Source organism: Talpa occidentalis, unplaced genomic scaffold (assembly GCF_014898055.3).
Source record: "Talpa occidentalis isolate TD23 unplaced genomic scaffold, MPIMG_talOcc4v2.1 talOcc4.2, whole genome shotgun sequence".
Taxonomy (NCBI): Eukaryota; Metazoa; Chordata; class Mammalia; order Eulipotyphla; family Talpidae; genus Talpa; species Talpa occidentalis.
Genome location: NW_023602073.1, coordinates 88738553 through 88753878, shown reverse-complemented (window position 1 = coordinate 88753878; position 15326 = coordinate 88738553). Strand labels below are relative to the sequence as shown.

Here is a 15326-nt window from a genome sequence, read left to right as displayed (position 1 = left end):
TTTATTTTTTTCTAAAGTCATGAACATTGAAGACTTGGGCCCAGCTATTAGGTGTTGACTAATCAAATAACAAAATAGATTTAAAAAATTCCTGCCCATAGGAAGCTTACTATGTTGTAGGGGGTAGAGGAGCAGAAGCAAACAGTGGCCATAATGAGCAAATACATTTATAACATCACATGATAAGTGGTAGGAAAAGAATAAATATAGAGCTGCATAAGAGGGAATCAGGAATTAGTGAATCATGGTAGGGGATGGATTACAGTTTTCAATGGATTGGTCAAGTTAAGCCTCACTGAGAAGTAACACAATGAGAGAATGAGTGTTCTAGCCAAAGGGAGAAGCCAGTATAAAGACCCTGAAGTAGGAACATGCCTGATGTGTTAGAAAATGGGTGAGACTAGCGTGAATGGAGTGGATCAAAAAAGGGGGACAAGAAATAACAGATAAGATCAGGGAGGAAATGGAAGGCAAGATTTATGCAGTGCCTTCCTAGGCTAAGATGTAAGGAATATGGTTGTTTTTTTTTTTTTTCCCTCAAGAAAGGAAGATCATTGCAGTTTTAAGTTGAGCAACCTAGGTTTAAGCAACCTACATATTAGGTTGCTTTTGAAATTCACTAGCTTTCTTAGAGGAGGTGACATTTTAACAGGCACTCGAGGATAAGAAAAATTTTGCCAAATTAAAAGGATAGACGTTTACTTTGTCAGGCTTATTTTAAGAGTATTTCCCATCACTATACTTCTGAAAATAAACGTGCTTTTCAACCAAAATCTCATATGCTACTTGTTTTAAGGTTAAAATTGATATGTCCTATTTCTTTCTTTCTGAACTGTTGTTACATCTGTTTAGCCATGGTTGTTTTAAAAATTGATGTTCTAGTTGAATAAAATTTTAGGAATCCCTATAATCCAAAAGATAATCCCCTTTTATTCAGAAATCCAGTTAGTCTATTAACAGTTTCTTTAGAAAGTGAATAAACTCATTTACCTTTCTGTCATGTGACTATATTATATTAAATTGATCATCTTGTATATCTTAAAAGATTCATTTATGTACTTTTTTATTTAAAAGACTATACGCATTTGTGGGAAATATTAATAAGATGGAATTTATGTCCCTAATATACTTACAGTCTGATAAAGGATATAGACATTATAAATGGTATTGTAGAAAAATGTGAGTTTATTGAATAGGAGTACTAGACCATCTTCCTCTCTTTGTTCAAATTTTCTTCCTGTTTGATCTGGTCAGGCCTTTTTCAATTACACCCTCCTCAATTGAATTTCCACTATTGAAAAGTATTTTCTTCCTTAACTCCCTAAATCAAGTTTAAAATACCAGGTTATTACCTGGGAATTCTACATACTGTTTTCTCTGTTTACCGTATCTTCTAGTGCCGTTCAAAGCCAAGGACCTTCTCCTTTAGGATAGAATCTTGGTATAGATATTCAGTAGTTAATTGGTACAAAGGATAGTGTAGAATGTAGATTTACTATATTTACTTAATGCTTTTGGAAATTCTTCCTTAAAAAGTTGTCTTGAAAATATTTTTTTCAAATCACTCTCAATGAGAAAGACTTGTTTTTATATTATAATTATCTTCAGCCATCATATTTTTATACCAGAGTGCTGTTAAATGTTTTACTGAAATTTGACATTTTGAGAATTCTGTAAATTTTTAATGGAATAACTTCAGCAATTTTTTTTTTTTTAATTTGGATAGAGGGAATTAAATTGTTGGTAACACTGTCAATATTTGTGTTATATTTTCTTACAGCATGCACAGGTGAGTCTGAGGTGTCATTGATCGTCAGTGTTTGGCTAAGAGCATTTGAGTTCTTATTTGGCAGGACATTTGATTTTGTGGAGTTTTTTTGTTTCTTGTTCTAAATCAGTTTGGAGCCAAAGCACTGGAGGATGTCTTCTACCAGGCCATAAGGAAAAAATCCATCAGGGCTTATTAGAAATTTACTGAGTCACTGTTAAGGTAGTGTGTAACCAGTTTTAGCCTAAATATGCTAATTCACAACTGTCAGCTGTATTAGATATTTCTAGATGTTGAAATTCCTTGCTGTATAGAATTAGAAGCTAACAGCTAGAGATATACTTTATGAGAATATAAAATGATGTAATAAAAGAATAATTAAGCATAATAAATTATTCACTTGAAATTATTGTTTTAGAACCTGCATTGCATTTTTCTACATATCTACATCCCCAAGAATATATTTTATTTTCGCTTACATATGCAGTGAATCAAGCATTTGTTTTATGGGCAAAAAATAAGTGCTGAGAATTCTTTGAGATGCACCTGAGATACTTGTGTATCATTAGCTTTAGCATGTAATTGCTCTAAACCTAGGTTAAATAGTAGAGAGAGAGTGTGTGTGCGTGTATGTGTATTTGAGACTGAATTCAAGTGAGAAACTCTTATGCTTTACTATTCAATGTTGATGGCAGTCACCATCACAAAAAACGCAAATTTATTAAAAGGTAATTTATACGTGAATATTATGCCTGCAGATCAGTCAACATACAGAGTACACAATCTTTGTCCATAATTACAGAATAGAAAACAAGTACAGTAGTCATTTAGATGGAAGACAAAATTTTGTGCTGGAGTCAGCACATCAGACTTTGGGGCAGAACAGATAAATCTCAGTTATATCTTGAAAGATGGTTAAAAGGAATAAGTTGAAAAAAGATAGCTAATAGGTTCTAGAGAAGGAATACAGATGTTTGGCAAAATCCCCAGTTCAGTTATTTTTTTTGAATAGTGCAATGAATTATTCCTCAGTCTTCATTTGGACATCATTTGATGTGTCAAATTTAGAGTGTTCAAGAATTGCTGGCTGGCAAAAAATAAAATCACTACATCCAATTTTAACTGATTTTGAAAAAAAAAATACCAGAATTTTTTAAGTAGGTAAAATCACATAAAATGATTTTGTTTTTTAAAAAGCATTCGCCAAGGAATAATGAACTCGAATTTTAATTCTTACTTTTTGCTTTACTTTGTGACATCTTGGCAGGTCATTTAGCTGAATTTGCTTTTTGTAGGATGAGGGTAACATTGCTTAATTTATCTCAAATGAAATAATGTGCTTTTGTTAACTATTTTGAAGACTTTTAACTTTTAACAAGAATCTGTTAGAGAACATCCTTTTTTTCTTTAGCTTATCTTGTCTTTATCTGACTGTTTAGCTGCTTTTTTTTTTTTTTAAGATTTATTTTTTATTTATACAATAGCTGGGGTACAGGCCAGAGGCACAGGAGGGTGAGAGGATTCACTAGAGAGACAGTGGGGAGCAAAATAGGCAGACAGACCGAAAGCACTGCTGAAGGGAGCAGCCAGCGAGACAGGAGGGGTCTGCCGGGCCACGTGGTAGGCCTGCTGAGATCGAACCTGTGCTGCAGAGGCTGCAGACAGCTTCACAGCTGTGCTCAACCTGTTGGGCCACCGGGCAGGCCCCCTAGAGAACATATTTATCTTTAACCAACTTATGAGAAGTTGGCATTATTAAAAATGTGAATGCTGTAAAGGTGATAATTAAGAAAATTAACTTCTGAATTTTACTGATTCCCCCACCCCCTTTTCTTTGTAGCGGATACGTTATTTTCAAGGAAGCTGAATGGGAAATACAGGCTAGAGAAACTTGTTCCAACTGCTGTGTATCAGCACATGAAAATGCATAAACGAATTCTTGGACACTTGTCATCTGTGTACTGTGTAACTTTTGATCGAACTGGCAGACGGATATTTACTGTAAGTAATTTTTTAAAATCTTAATTCATATATAGAACTGGAAATTCTTTACTTATAGTTGAATTTGAAATAGAATGTTTACTCTTTTAGTGAAAAACTGGAAATTTAGTTACAACAGCTTGCTATTACAGAAGATTTTACTTAAAAGTTGAACTTTATCCAAGTTTGGAAAGTTCCTGAAATACTTGTAACACAGTTATATATATATATTATGGTACAACTTCACAGATAAAATGTAATTCCTAGCCTTTATCAAATACTCAGTTTTATTTGCTGTAAAATATCATAAAATAATTTTAATTCTAATCCAAGTGCATTTTCAAATTGTATTAAGCCAATTATAGGAGATTATTAAATGTATCTTTATATTACCTGTAGAAAACAACTTGCTAGTAGGCCTCCTCTGGTGGCACAGCAGTTGAGCACTGGGCTGCGAAGCTGTCCGCAGCCTCTGCAGAGCCGGTTCAATCCCCGCCCACCGGCAAGGGTCCCACATGGCGCCACAGACCTCTCCTGTCGCGCCCGCTGCTCCCCTCAGCAGTGTATTTCTTCGTCAGCCTGCCTGTTCTGTTCCTTGCTCTAGCTCTGGTGAATTCTCTCACCCTCCTGCGCTTCTAGTGCTTGTATAAATAAATAAATAAATCTTAAAAAAAAGAAAGAAAGAAAAAAAGAAAACAACTTGCTAGTCTCTGGGAAATTTCCCTTAAAAAAGATAGAAAAGTTCTGAGCATATCTAATTTGCTTTACTTATTTATTACCTTCTATTCTTAACACCTCATTCTTTAATATATCTGATGTTATGTTCAAAGAGGCTGTGAGCTTATTTGTTACTACTTCTTTTAACTTGTTGAATGGAAAAAAGCTTTTTGGCTCTAAGTGAGAAAATTACTTTGGAAATTTTTTTATTTTTTGGTACTTCACTACATCCACTCAGGGTGATGCTTATTACATTTTTTGGCTGTGTTATGATTAAATACTATTCTGTGGGGTGAAGGTATGCATTCATTCGCAGATCCTTAACTTCCTTTGAAATAAAAGGGGAAATGGAAGTTAAAATAGAAATTCCTATCTCTGTCTTTGAAGAGAGCAGCTGTGAATTTTACATAGTTGTGACAATTATAGATTCCTCTTTTAAGTAAATATGCTTGTAAACTAAGATTTATTTATATCTATTTCTTCTCTACACATACACCCAGTCATCTGTAAAATAGCTAAACAGCAGGATGTGGGATATAATTTTTATACATATATTTTCCCTGACTCTCCTCCACTTCAGACACTTGCAGACCATTTCCTATGTCAGGATTCTCTCCTTTCACCTTCTCTTTTGTCTCCATTGTTCTCTATGAAGCAAAATAAAAGTGCAATTTTTTATACTTTCTGACAGAGGTTATGTTTTCAGTGTGGAAAGTTAGTATTTATATTTGCTAAAGTGCTTGATATCCCTACAACAGTAATTTGCTCTCGAAAGTTAATTGAACATTACAGTTATTAGCCTTTTCAAATTTGTTATACTGATAATTAAATTCAACTCTCAAAACAAAATAAATTTGGTATTTTTAATATTTAAAAGAATTCTTTTAAAAGAATTATTGAGAAAAATTATATTCAATTAAGGACCATAGAAAAAAGTTTGCCACCTTTTTTCAGAAACATAAAATGTATGTCTTTTCAAGTTAAGGCAGAAAAGTATAAAAGGTTATAATAAGGACTTAGTAGTTGATGCATGATTTAACAAACTTCTGTGTGTCAAGACCCAGACACTACTCTAAAGACTTAGGATATAGAATTAAAGACATACTATCTTTCCCTGGAGAGTTCACATACATGGTCAGTAGATAATATTGATACAGTGTGCTAAGAAGTTTAATAGAGACTGCAGAAAATACTGAGGTACAATGGGAGATAGGTGTTTAATTTTCTATGGTAAGGGAAAGTTAGTAAAGAAACAGTACGTTGAGTTCAGCATGTGTTGAACTGAATGTTGAAGATTTAGGGATCAAAATCATCAAGATCTTTTTGTGAAATACTAAGGAATGGGTTTCTTTCTTGAAGTCAGTGGGAAGAAAATGACAGATTTAGATAGAAGAATACGTAGAATTTTAATCATCCCTTGGGCATTATTGTAGAAGATGTATTAAAACTAAGTTTACATACAGAGGAATTGGTGAAAAGATTATGGCAGTAATCCATGAAAGAAAACATCAAGATTTGAGCACAGAAACATACAGGAAGTAGGAATGGAATTAACAGATTAAGAAAAGAGTTTGTAGATTTAAGAGATTTATTTGAATGTAGGAAGGAATCAGAGAGGTAAGAGTATGGGTCAGCATGTTTTTTACTTGTATAACTGCTTACAAATTCCTGTCATTTCTTGTGATGTAGTGATTTAAGTGGAGAAGTTGTGAAGGTGGACCATGTTGAATTTGAGATATTTATGCAGATAGACAGATAGAAATGCTCAGTAGTCGATAGGAACTTGGGAGAGATGTAGGCTAGAAGTTTCAGCTTGGGAATCATTGAATATGGAAGTTATATTTTCTTGAATGTGTGTAATGTAAGGAGGCAGAAACTTAAACTCTTAAGCAGACAAAAGAAGAGAGTCAATAATTGAGACTTAACAAACAGCTGCATGAGAGGCCAGAGAAAAAAAGAAGTGATATCTGAAGAACCAGAGGGATTAGTATTTTATGAAAGGTTAAAACTTAAAGTAAAATTTGAACTAAAAGACATCTTTTGGTTTTGGCAAGACCATTAATGATGTGAAAAAAAATGTTTTATTTTGGTATTAGGAATAGGAGCGAAATTGCAGTGCACTGCTGAGGGATTGGGAATTGAAAAATGGAAGAGATTTAATGTAGACTAATCTTTCAAAAAGCTTGACAAAAAATTGATAGGATGTTTTCTGATTGTGGAGTACTCTCCTTGAACTTAATGTTATTATTTTATGCTTCCCTGCAGTGTTAGTGAATTTGTCTAAAGTCTCTTTGTCTAATGTTGAACTCCTTTAAAAACAAAGACAGTTTCTTAAGCCTTTTTAGATTTGTTGTGCCTAACAGAGTATCTGGTGCATATAGTAGGCATAAAACACATAGTGAGTAAATTAACCAGTTAACTAGAAATACAGGAAGAAACTTAGACTTTATTAGGGAAAATACATAGAAATGTCCGTAAGACAAATTCATTTATTTACACTGTTCTTTTTCTGTACTTCTGACTTGTACTGTTTCCTTTGTTTGGCGTTGTCTTCTCCAAGCTATTCCTGGGACTGAACAGTTCTCTGTTCACATACTACTTTCTTAGAGACTATTCCACCATTGTCTGTCCTATTCTCTGCTATATACTTTTTAAATATATATCAATATCTGAAATGTATTTTTTTTTTAATTTGGGTTTTATTGTATTTTTTAACTAAGCTCTTTAAGGAAAACATGGGGCCTTGTCTGTCTGATTATTATTGATTAAATGATATCCATGAATCTGTACCGATTTAAATAAGTAAAATGAATATGTGGAAGAGGGGAAGAGTCTTGTTTACAGTAGAATGCCAACTGATAATTGTAGAAAGAAACTACCATCATATTGATAGTTAATTCATATGTTTGATGTCTGTGGAAACTAAGACTGATAGGGGATCATGGTTTAAAGATCTTTGCATAATCTTCCAGTATGTCCCCATAAGATACTGACCAATAAGCAGGAAGATTGCAACTTTATAGGGGAGGAACCTTGAAAACACTAAGATAACAAAGTTAAATTTATTGGGCCTCCCTGATGGCGCAGGGGTAAAGACAAGCTATCACCATCCTGTGTAGCACAAGTTCTGTCCTTGGCCAGGGAGAAATCCACATGGTGCAGCAGACGTCTCCTGTCTCACCCACTGCTCCCCTCAGCAGTGTATTTCAGTCACTCTGCCTGTTCTGTTCCCCACTCTGTCTCTGGTGGATCCTTTAGCCCCCCACACCTCTGGCCTGTACCCCAGTTCTCGTATGCATAAATAAACAAATCTTTTAAAAAAAGTTAAATTTACTTTTAAGATAGGTTGACATTTTGTCACCTCTGAAGGTGGTACACTGAGAAAAACACAGCGTCTTGTCTTTGAGATTCCTACCAAGAGAGTACGACCCAGATCTGGTTATGAAGGAATGTTAGATAGACATACATAGCTTTAGCATCATCCTTCAGAGATCCTGGGTCAACTATCCATTGTCTGAATAGTTGACAAAATTTGCATGGGGCCTGTGGATTGGATGATAGTTTTATTCATTATGATTTCCCAACTTAATGTTGATGAATGTCCAGTTTTAGAGAAATACATAAAGGATAATTTAGAAGTGATGGAGCATCACATCTGCAACCTGTTGTTAAATGGTACAGAAAGAACTAATGGTAATGGGTTGTTGGGTGTGTATGTATAAATGTGAGAGAGGCAGAGAGAAAAGGAAGGGTGAAAAGGTGGTGATAGAGCAATGTACTGAGTTGATAATAGTTGATGAATCTGGGTGATGATTTTATGGAAGACATTATTAACTTTTACTGAAAGTTCTGTAAGTTTGAAATACAAAATTATTTTTTAAAAGTGCACAGGAGATAGTTAGGAACAATAGTGAGTTCAGTAAGTTTGGTGGTAATGGAGAGCTATAGTATAATTCATAGGAAGATAAATTTGTGAAAAACTGTCAAGCGGAATATCTAGGAGGTAGGAGAGGAGATAAATTATATGCAGTAGTCTTCAAGGAGAATGGCAAATGTTTAAATGAAGGTGGGTGGGATAAAGAACAATTTATTTGGGATATTTAGAAAGATAGGTTTGCAATGAATAGATTCTACTTTTCAGTGTGAAATAGTTTATCTCGTCAGAGAATGGTGTTGGGGTTTTAGAGGTGAGTGGTAAATCCTGACTAATAATAGTAAGAGAGTGATGTATTAAGGACTAGTCAGGAAGGAGAAAAAGATTGCTGATTGACATTAGTTTCCCCAATAATAAAGAATTCTGTTTTGGGCAGTGTTGGCAGATTTGATGTGTTTCTCTTTTGTAACCTGAGGGCAGGATCATAGCAAGTAACAATTTGATTAATATAAAGTAAGTCATTAGTTGTTGGACAAGGGAGTAGACAAAGGAGTGAGAAAACTGGAACAAGGGAGTGAGAAAACTGGGCATTTGTTGAAATGATTGATACTGTAGTTTAAGGTAATTTGTAAGGAGTATGAAACGGGATGGTAAGAAAGTTAGATTGGTTAAGAAAAAGAAAATAATTTGCCTCTTTAAAAAAAATTGAACTAAATTTTAATTACAAGAAATTTTGAACTGCCTGAAAAGCAGGCTACTTTTGTATAGCTTCATTAAGAAAATGACATTATAATATGCATGACAATATACTTGATGTGTTTAGCATTTAGTTCTGTTTGTTAGAATGACATTAAAAAATGAAATCTGACTCATAATGCTGTGTGATAGTAGCAAGAGAAATTAAAATTTGTTTATTCTGCCAAGGAATGTTGAATTCTTAAAGAGAATTAAATTTGAAAGTCACATCTTACTTTTTATTTTCACGTCAAAATAGTAATCTTTGGTTGATTTTAGTGATTGATGCATCTCTTTTAGCAGGAAAAGGTTTAAAGATCTACTTTCTACTTTTAAGATTATCGGGGCAGAAGTAACCTGTACTGTTTTCAAATGGATGCAGTTTTTTGCTAGCTGAAGTCAGCTTTCTTTATCATTCATTGCTCTGTTATGGAAAGTACTTTCTTCATCATTGAACAGTTCACACGGTTGTCACCTCCAGTCTTCTAGATTTTAGTTTAAATTAATAAGTGCATAAGTAGTTCAGTCAAGCCCTTTAAAATTTACCTTCCAGATACTATTAAATTTGCTGGTGGTAGGATAGACTTTAGGTTCTGTTTTACTTTTTGCAGAAAATTTAGGCAATTGAAAGCCCTGTGCCCAAAATTGTTTAATAAAATTATCATATCATTAGATAGGACTTTTTTGGCTAGACTTTAAGGAGAATTTTTAATACACAAGTGAGTGACAATGTAGAAAATCATGTAGCAGATACCTGCGGAACTTATGTAAGTCAGAGATGCCTACAAGACATTGCCTAAGCTTTATCTGTGGAGAATGCCAGTTTTGTTTTTTCAGAATTTTACCTCCCAAAACTTTATTTTGATGAAACTTTGCAGTTTCTAAAAGGAATGCATTCACAAAATAGAAACTTTCATTGAATAGACAAAAAATAGTGATTACCTGCAGTCTAAGAGGACATTGGTGCTACTATCTCTGTAGTCTCCTGGAAATATTAAAAGAAATAATAGTGATTCTGTAGTAAATGTCTGATTCAACTTTTTTCTGTCTTAAGCTACAAAGTATATTGCTGTTTTAAAGGAACATATATCAGTATGGGTGTGACTGTTTTAGATGTGATAGAACAAGCAAATTTGTAGGGTACTTCAAACCACATACCTGTTCTTACCATGCTTTTTTTTTTTTTTTTAACACAAATAACATTTACACTTACCTCCTGAATAGAGAAAGGTACTCTTTCAGTTTCCTTGTCTTTGTCTTAGCATTAGCAAGATAATTTTGACATAAAAAAAAGGGCACAAAAAGTAAATTTAGTGTTATATTTTGTTTGGGGATTATCAGTTAGCTAAAGCTACACATTCTTTTTGTTGTGACTTTTTGTTTCAGTTTATGGTAGGTTTGGAAAAAAGAAGCACATAATTTGTTTAGAGGAACACTCAGAACAGTTATGACAGTCTTACATTATTGAAAAATGAAACTGCTGATCCACTGATACTTTTGCTTGTTTGGCATTCAATGCTAGTTTAAGGTTATAATTTGATTTAAAAATGAATTTCAAAGAAGCATTTTCGGTTTTGCACTTTGCTTATGGAATTAGAACTTGTGGCTAATATATAGTGATCTTGTGTGTTTAAAATTCTTTACTACACCTTACCAGATTAAATCCAAATTTTTTTTTTTTTTTAAGATTTCTTTCTTTATACAAGCACTGGGTACAGTCAGAAGCGCAGGAGGGTGAGAGGATTCACCAGAGCCAGAGCAGGGAACAGAACAGGCAGACTGACGAAATACACTGCTGAGGGGAGCAGCTGGCGCCAGGAGAGGTCTGCCTCGCCATGTGGGACCCTCTCCGGGGGCGGGAATCGAACCGGCACTGCAGAGGCTGCGGGCAGCTTCACAGCCCAGTGCTCAACCGCTGCGCCACTGGGGGAGGCCCAAATCCAAATTTCTTAATAGACTTAAAATCCTCTGTTAACTTAGATAAAATCTTTCTAGCTTGGTTTCCTTGTTACTTCCATTTGTACTGTATGCCCCCAACTTTTCTCACTTTACCAATCCCCAGCTCTGGCAGTAGCATCTAAATGTTACTGAAAAGACATGACCACTTTGTTTCCCCCTAGGCTTCATAGCATTGCCAAAAAATTTGTCAGTTGAAGTTCTAAATTCTTGCCTTCCAAGTGTAGCAGGACTTTCATACTTACTTATAGATTCTATTCTTCTCATTCCAGCACATTTTAAAACTTTAATTTTCTTTGTTGTTTTTCCTTCTTTTGTTAACCCTTTCCTTCCCTTTTAGGAAAATACCCCTCAGTTATTTGTTTTACTTGCTAAGGATAGAATAAGTACTTTCTTGTTTATTTTAAAATTTCTGTTGCTACCATCCCTCTTTCTCTTTCATGCATCTATTTATTCCTCCTAGCCAATGCCAGCCTCCTGCACTTTTGCTGTTGATAGCATCCCTTTTATCATTTACATAATATTCCTTTTATTTTAATGTCTGTAATTCTTTTTTATCATTGTGTTTGAAAGACTACAATGTCCTACTTTTTGGGTTATTATTAATCTTACTAGCATTTGAGGTAGTTTTTGGAAAGAAAGTTCATCTCTTTAAATTCTTGTCTGTATTTTGTATTTTTTTAAAAAATCATTTATCCCATTTTTAACTTATCTTTCCATATTGAATTTGAACATATTTATAATGTGTTTAAAGATGCTTTCCCAGTAAATTTAATTTTCTGCAAAATTTTTTCAACTTATATAAATTTGTATTTGTCAATTTAAAAGAACTTTGTTGAACTTGTCAGGTCATCTTTAGCTTCCATAGAAATGAATTAGTGATCACAAGTAATGATGTATGAGATAGAAATTGCCAAAGTATGCGTTAAAGTTCTGTTTGAAATTCTGCTGAGCAAGGGTGAAGATAAGCACAGCATACTATAAGTCATAGAATAGAAGAGAATGGTAAAAAAAGATCTTCCTGAAAAGAATTTCTCCAACAATTCAATGGAGGAAATAAAAGTTAATTGGGATAATACACACAGGTAGGGAATGTGCATATTGTTTTTTTTAAAGCATTTCCTAAATAGAACAAAACTATGAAGTAATGTTAAATTGCTGAGATTACTAAATAATAATTATAGCAGTAATGTAATTTTCATCCATGGTATTTCTCAAACAGCTGTTTTATCTGTCTCTTCTGATGTCTTCTATAGTAATCTCAGTGTTATTTTCACTTATTTTTTTCTGCTGTCTATACTGTTTCAACAATTTTCAACTCATCAGCATTTTCTAGCCTAATTCACATTGATGACCTTTGGAAAACTGTATCTGATCCTGATAATCACTTACTTGATAAACCTAAGAGGTCCATACCAGAAAAGGTCCTTTGCAATTTTTCCTTGACTCATCCTTATGGCCTTCACTCTGACTTAGTTTACAGATACTTGTACTTCCCTTAATTTCTAACTATTAAATGTTTATGACTTAGATTGTGTTTTTCTTTTTAGTTGTCATTTGTTCTTTTTAGAATAATAAAAATATTATTAAAGTATGTTTAGGAATACTACTACTAGCAAAAGCAGCGATAGTAGATAGTCCATACATAGCTTTTACCATGTACCAGATACTATATTTTGGAAGAGATGCTATGTTTTGAAAGAGTACCTACCTGTGAGGTAGGTACAAATAACACTGAGGGCCAATAAGCATATGTAATTTTCCCAACATCAAATATCTAGAGAGAGATCATGCCAGGTCCTGAACCCAGACATTTTACTCTAGAGTCTGTGTTCTAAGCTACTATACTGCCTTGCCTCTTTGTGATAAAACTAAGCATTACTGCTTCTGCATTCTTTCCAGGTTCTACCCCTCCATCCTTTCAATAAAACCGCTTCCTTGTTTGGATCTCTATTGATTAATAGTTAAGCACTTAGGAAATGTTACTGCGTTTGCACCCTTCTGCCTTGTTTCATAAGGACAGGAATACTGTCTCTGTATCTCAGCCTTTTATATCCAGTGTTTAGAACATATTTAATCACAAGGCAGATGGAGAAAGAATGCATGACTCACCAAATTTTAAAGGTGGGCAGAATCTTAGAGATCATCCAATTTAACTTTTTCCTTTTATAGATGAAGATCCTGACATTAAGTGAATGACAGGAATGCCAGCATTTAATGGAGATAATTTACCAAAACTAATTTTTATTATTCTTTCCTGGCTGGTAATCCATTTACTTTGCATCAGGTCCTTATCAGAGCAGCTGATTTTATAGTTAATTGTTTCCTGGGTAATATTGACAAAGTCTGATTTTGGATACAGCATATCGCCTATTCTATTAATACTGTGTCAGTGATCATGGCTTATCTGTTGTCAGTATGAAGCAACTAACGTGTCTATATCACTTTGTAGATTCCGTAAATACTTTCTAATGTCAGATTTTTTAAAAAAAAAATAGATTGGAAGATTATAAAGAATTTTAACATGTATCCTTAGTTAAACTACAACCTTTAACCATTGCATAAGTTTGTGCTTCCTATTTTAATTTTATGTTAAAGACTAGAGAAAATGAGGCAAAAATATTGATAAGTTTTGAATCTGGGAAAAGGATATATGTGTGGGGTTTATGATACTATTCTTTTTTTGGTACAACTAAAACTTCATAACTAAAAAGGGAGAGATAGGTTAAGTGTAAACGTTCATCTATAAGATGAGTAAGGAAAAGTAGAGAAAGAAAACCTAAAAATTTTAAGCTATACACTGACTATGAAATTAAAATGTTTTTTGTAAATATAATTATTCAGAGGAAACTATGCAGTTTTTCTTTTTCAGAATTTATGTTGCTGTAGAACGAACAAGTGATTCATGTATTCGACTTCTTACAGAAAAAAATAATTTTTTCTGATTAATGGTTTTGGGTGGTTTTACATATATATTTAACTGAAGATCAATGATGGGAAATTCATAGGTATTATGCTATTCAACTTCCTAGGAGAAAAAGCCTCAAATTAACTTGTTTTCATTTTTATATAACATAATAACATAGCTAGAATTAGAAACTAGTGTATTGCATTTTTCTTTTTTTCTGTTAGAACTTTGTTACTTCAGAAATAAAAGTTTTCCACAAAAATCCAGATAAAGATTACCTTGCCTGGTGGGTAGGGGGCCATAGATAAATGTTTAGTTACTGGAAACATCCCACTACTTCTTTTGAATAGTGGGCATGCAGGCATTCTTGTAAGTGATTGCTCTAATTAAATAAAGAGCCTTGTGTAGAGAACAATTTCTAATCAAGTATTTAGTACTTTTCATACTTAAAAATCGATTTGTTGGGAAGTGAACATAACAGATAGGATTTCTTTTTTTTTTTTTTAATTTTTTTTTTTTTTTTTTTTTTTTTTATAGAGGCATGTTTTCTTTCTTTCTTTCTTTCTTTCTTTGTTTTCGTTTATACATGCACTGGGTACAGTCAGAAGCGCGGGAGGGTGAGAGAATTCACCAGAGCCAGAGCAGGGAGCAGAGCAGGCAGAAGGACCGAAGTACACTGCTGAGGGGAGCAGCGGGCGGCAGGAGAGGTCTGCGCGCCATGTGGGACCCTCCTCCGGTGGCCGGGGAGCAGCCGGGGATCAAACCGGCGCCACAGAGGCTGCGGGCAGCTTCGCAAGCCAGCGCTCAACCGCTGCGCCACCGGGGAGGCCCAACAGATAGGATTTCTTAATGTGTAAAGAATTTGAATTAAAATGTATACAGTAAATTCTGTTAATATTGATTTTTATTTTAAGGGATCTGATGACTGCCTTGTGAAAATCTGGGCTACAGATGATGGGAGGTTATTGGCTACGTTAAGAGGACATGCTGCTGAAATATCAGACATGGCTGTAAACTATGAGAATACTATGATAGCAGCTGGAAGTTGTGATAAAATGATCCGAGTCTGGTGTCTTCGAACATGTGCACCTTTGGCTGTTCTTCAGGGCCACAGTGCGTCTATAACATCACTACAGGTAATTATTTAAATCCCTGTAAAGTCCTTTTTGATAATCATTTAATGTAAATTTTAAGAATTACTTGTATAATCCATTGCATAAAGACAACTAAAATTTTAAAAGTGTATTCACCTATTTTCTTTATAAATATTAACATGATATGCAAGACCTTTGTCAATTTTGGTATTTTCTGTTATGTTAATTACTATGGTAAAAAGTGATTCATTATTTAGACTGTGTCATTCTTCTTGTAAGGATTTTTTCCCCTTT

General features: G+C 33.9%; 1 protein-coding gene across 2 annotated transcripts in view; it reads left to right on the top strand.

Annotated features, from left to right (window-relative positions):
* Window positions 1–15326, top strand: part of PHIP (pleckstrin homology domain interacting protein) — a 117415-nt gene that overhangs the window by 21640 nt on the left and 80449 nt on the right. For both annotated transcript variants that reach the window (XM_037519991.2, XM_037519990.2), the window contains exons 7-8: window positions 3609–3769; window positions 14853–15074. In XM_037519991.2, coding sequence (XP_037375888.1) covers window positions 3609–3769; window positions 14853–15074 — 383 coding nt within the window. The remainder of the gene's footprint in view (window positions 1–3608; window positions 3770–14852; window positions 15075–15326) is intronic.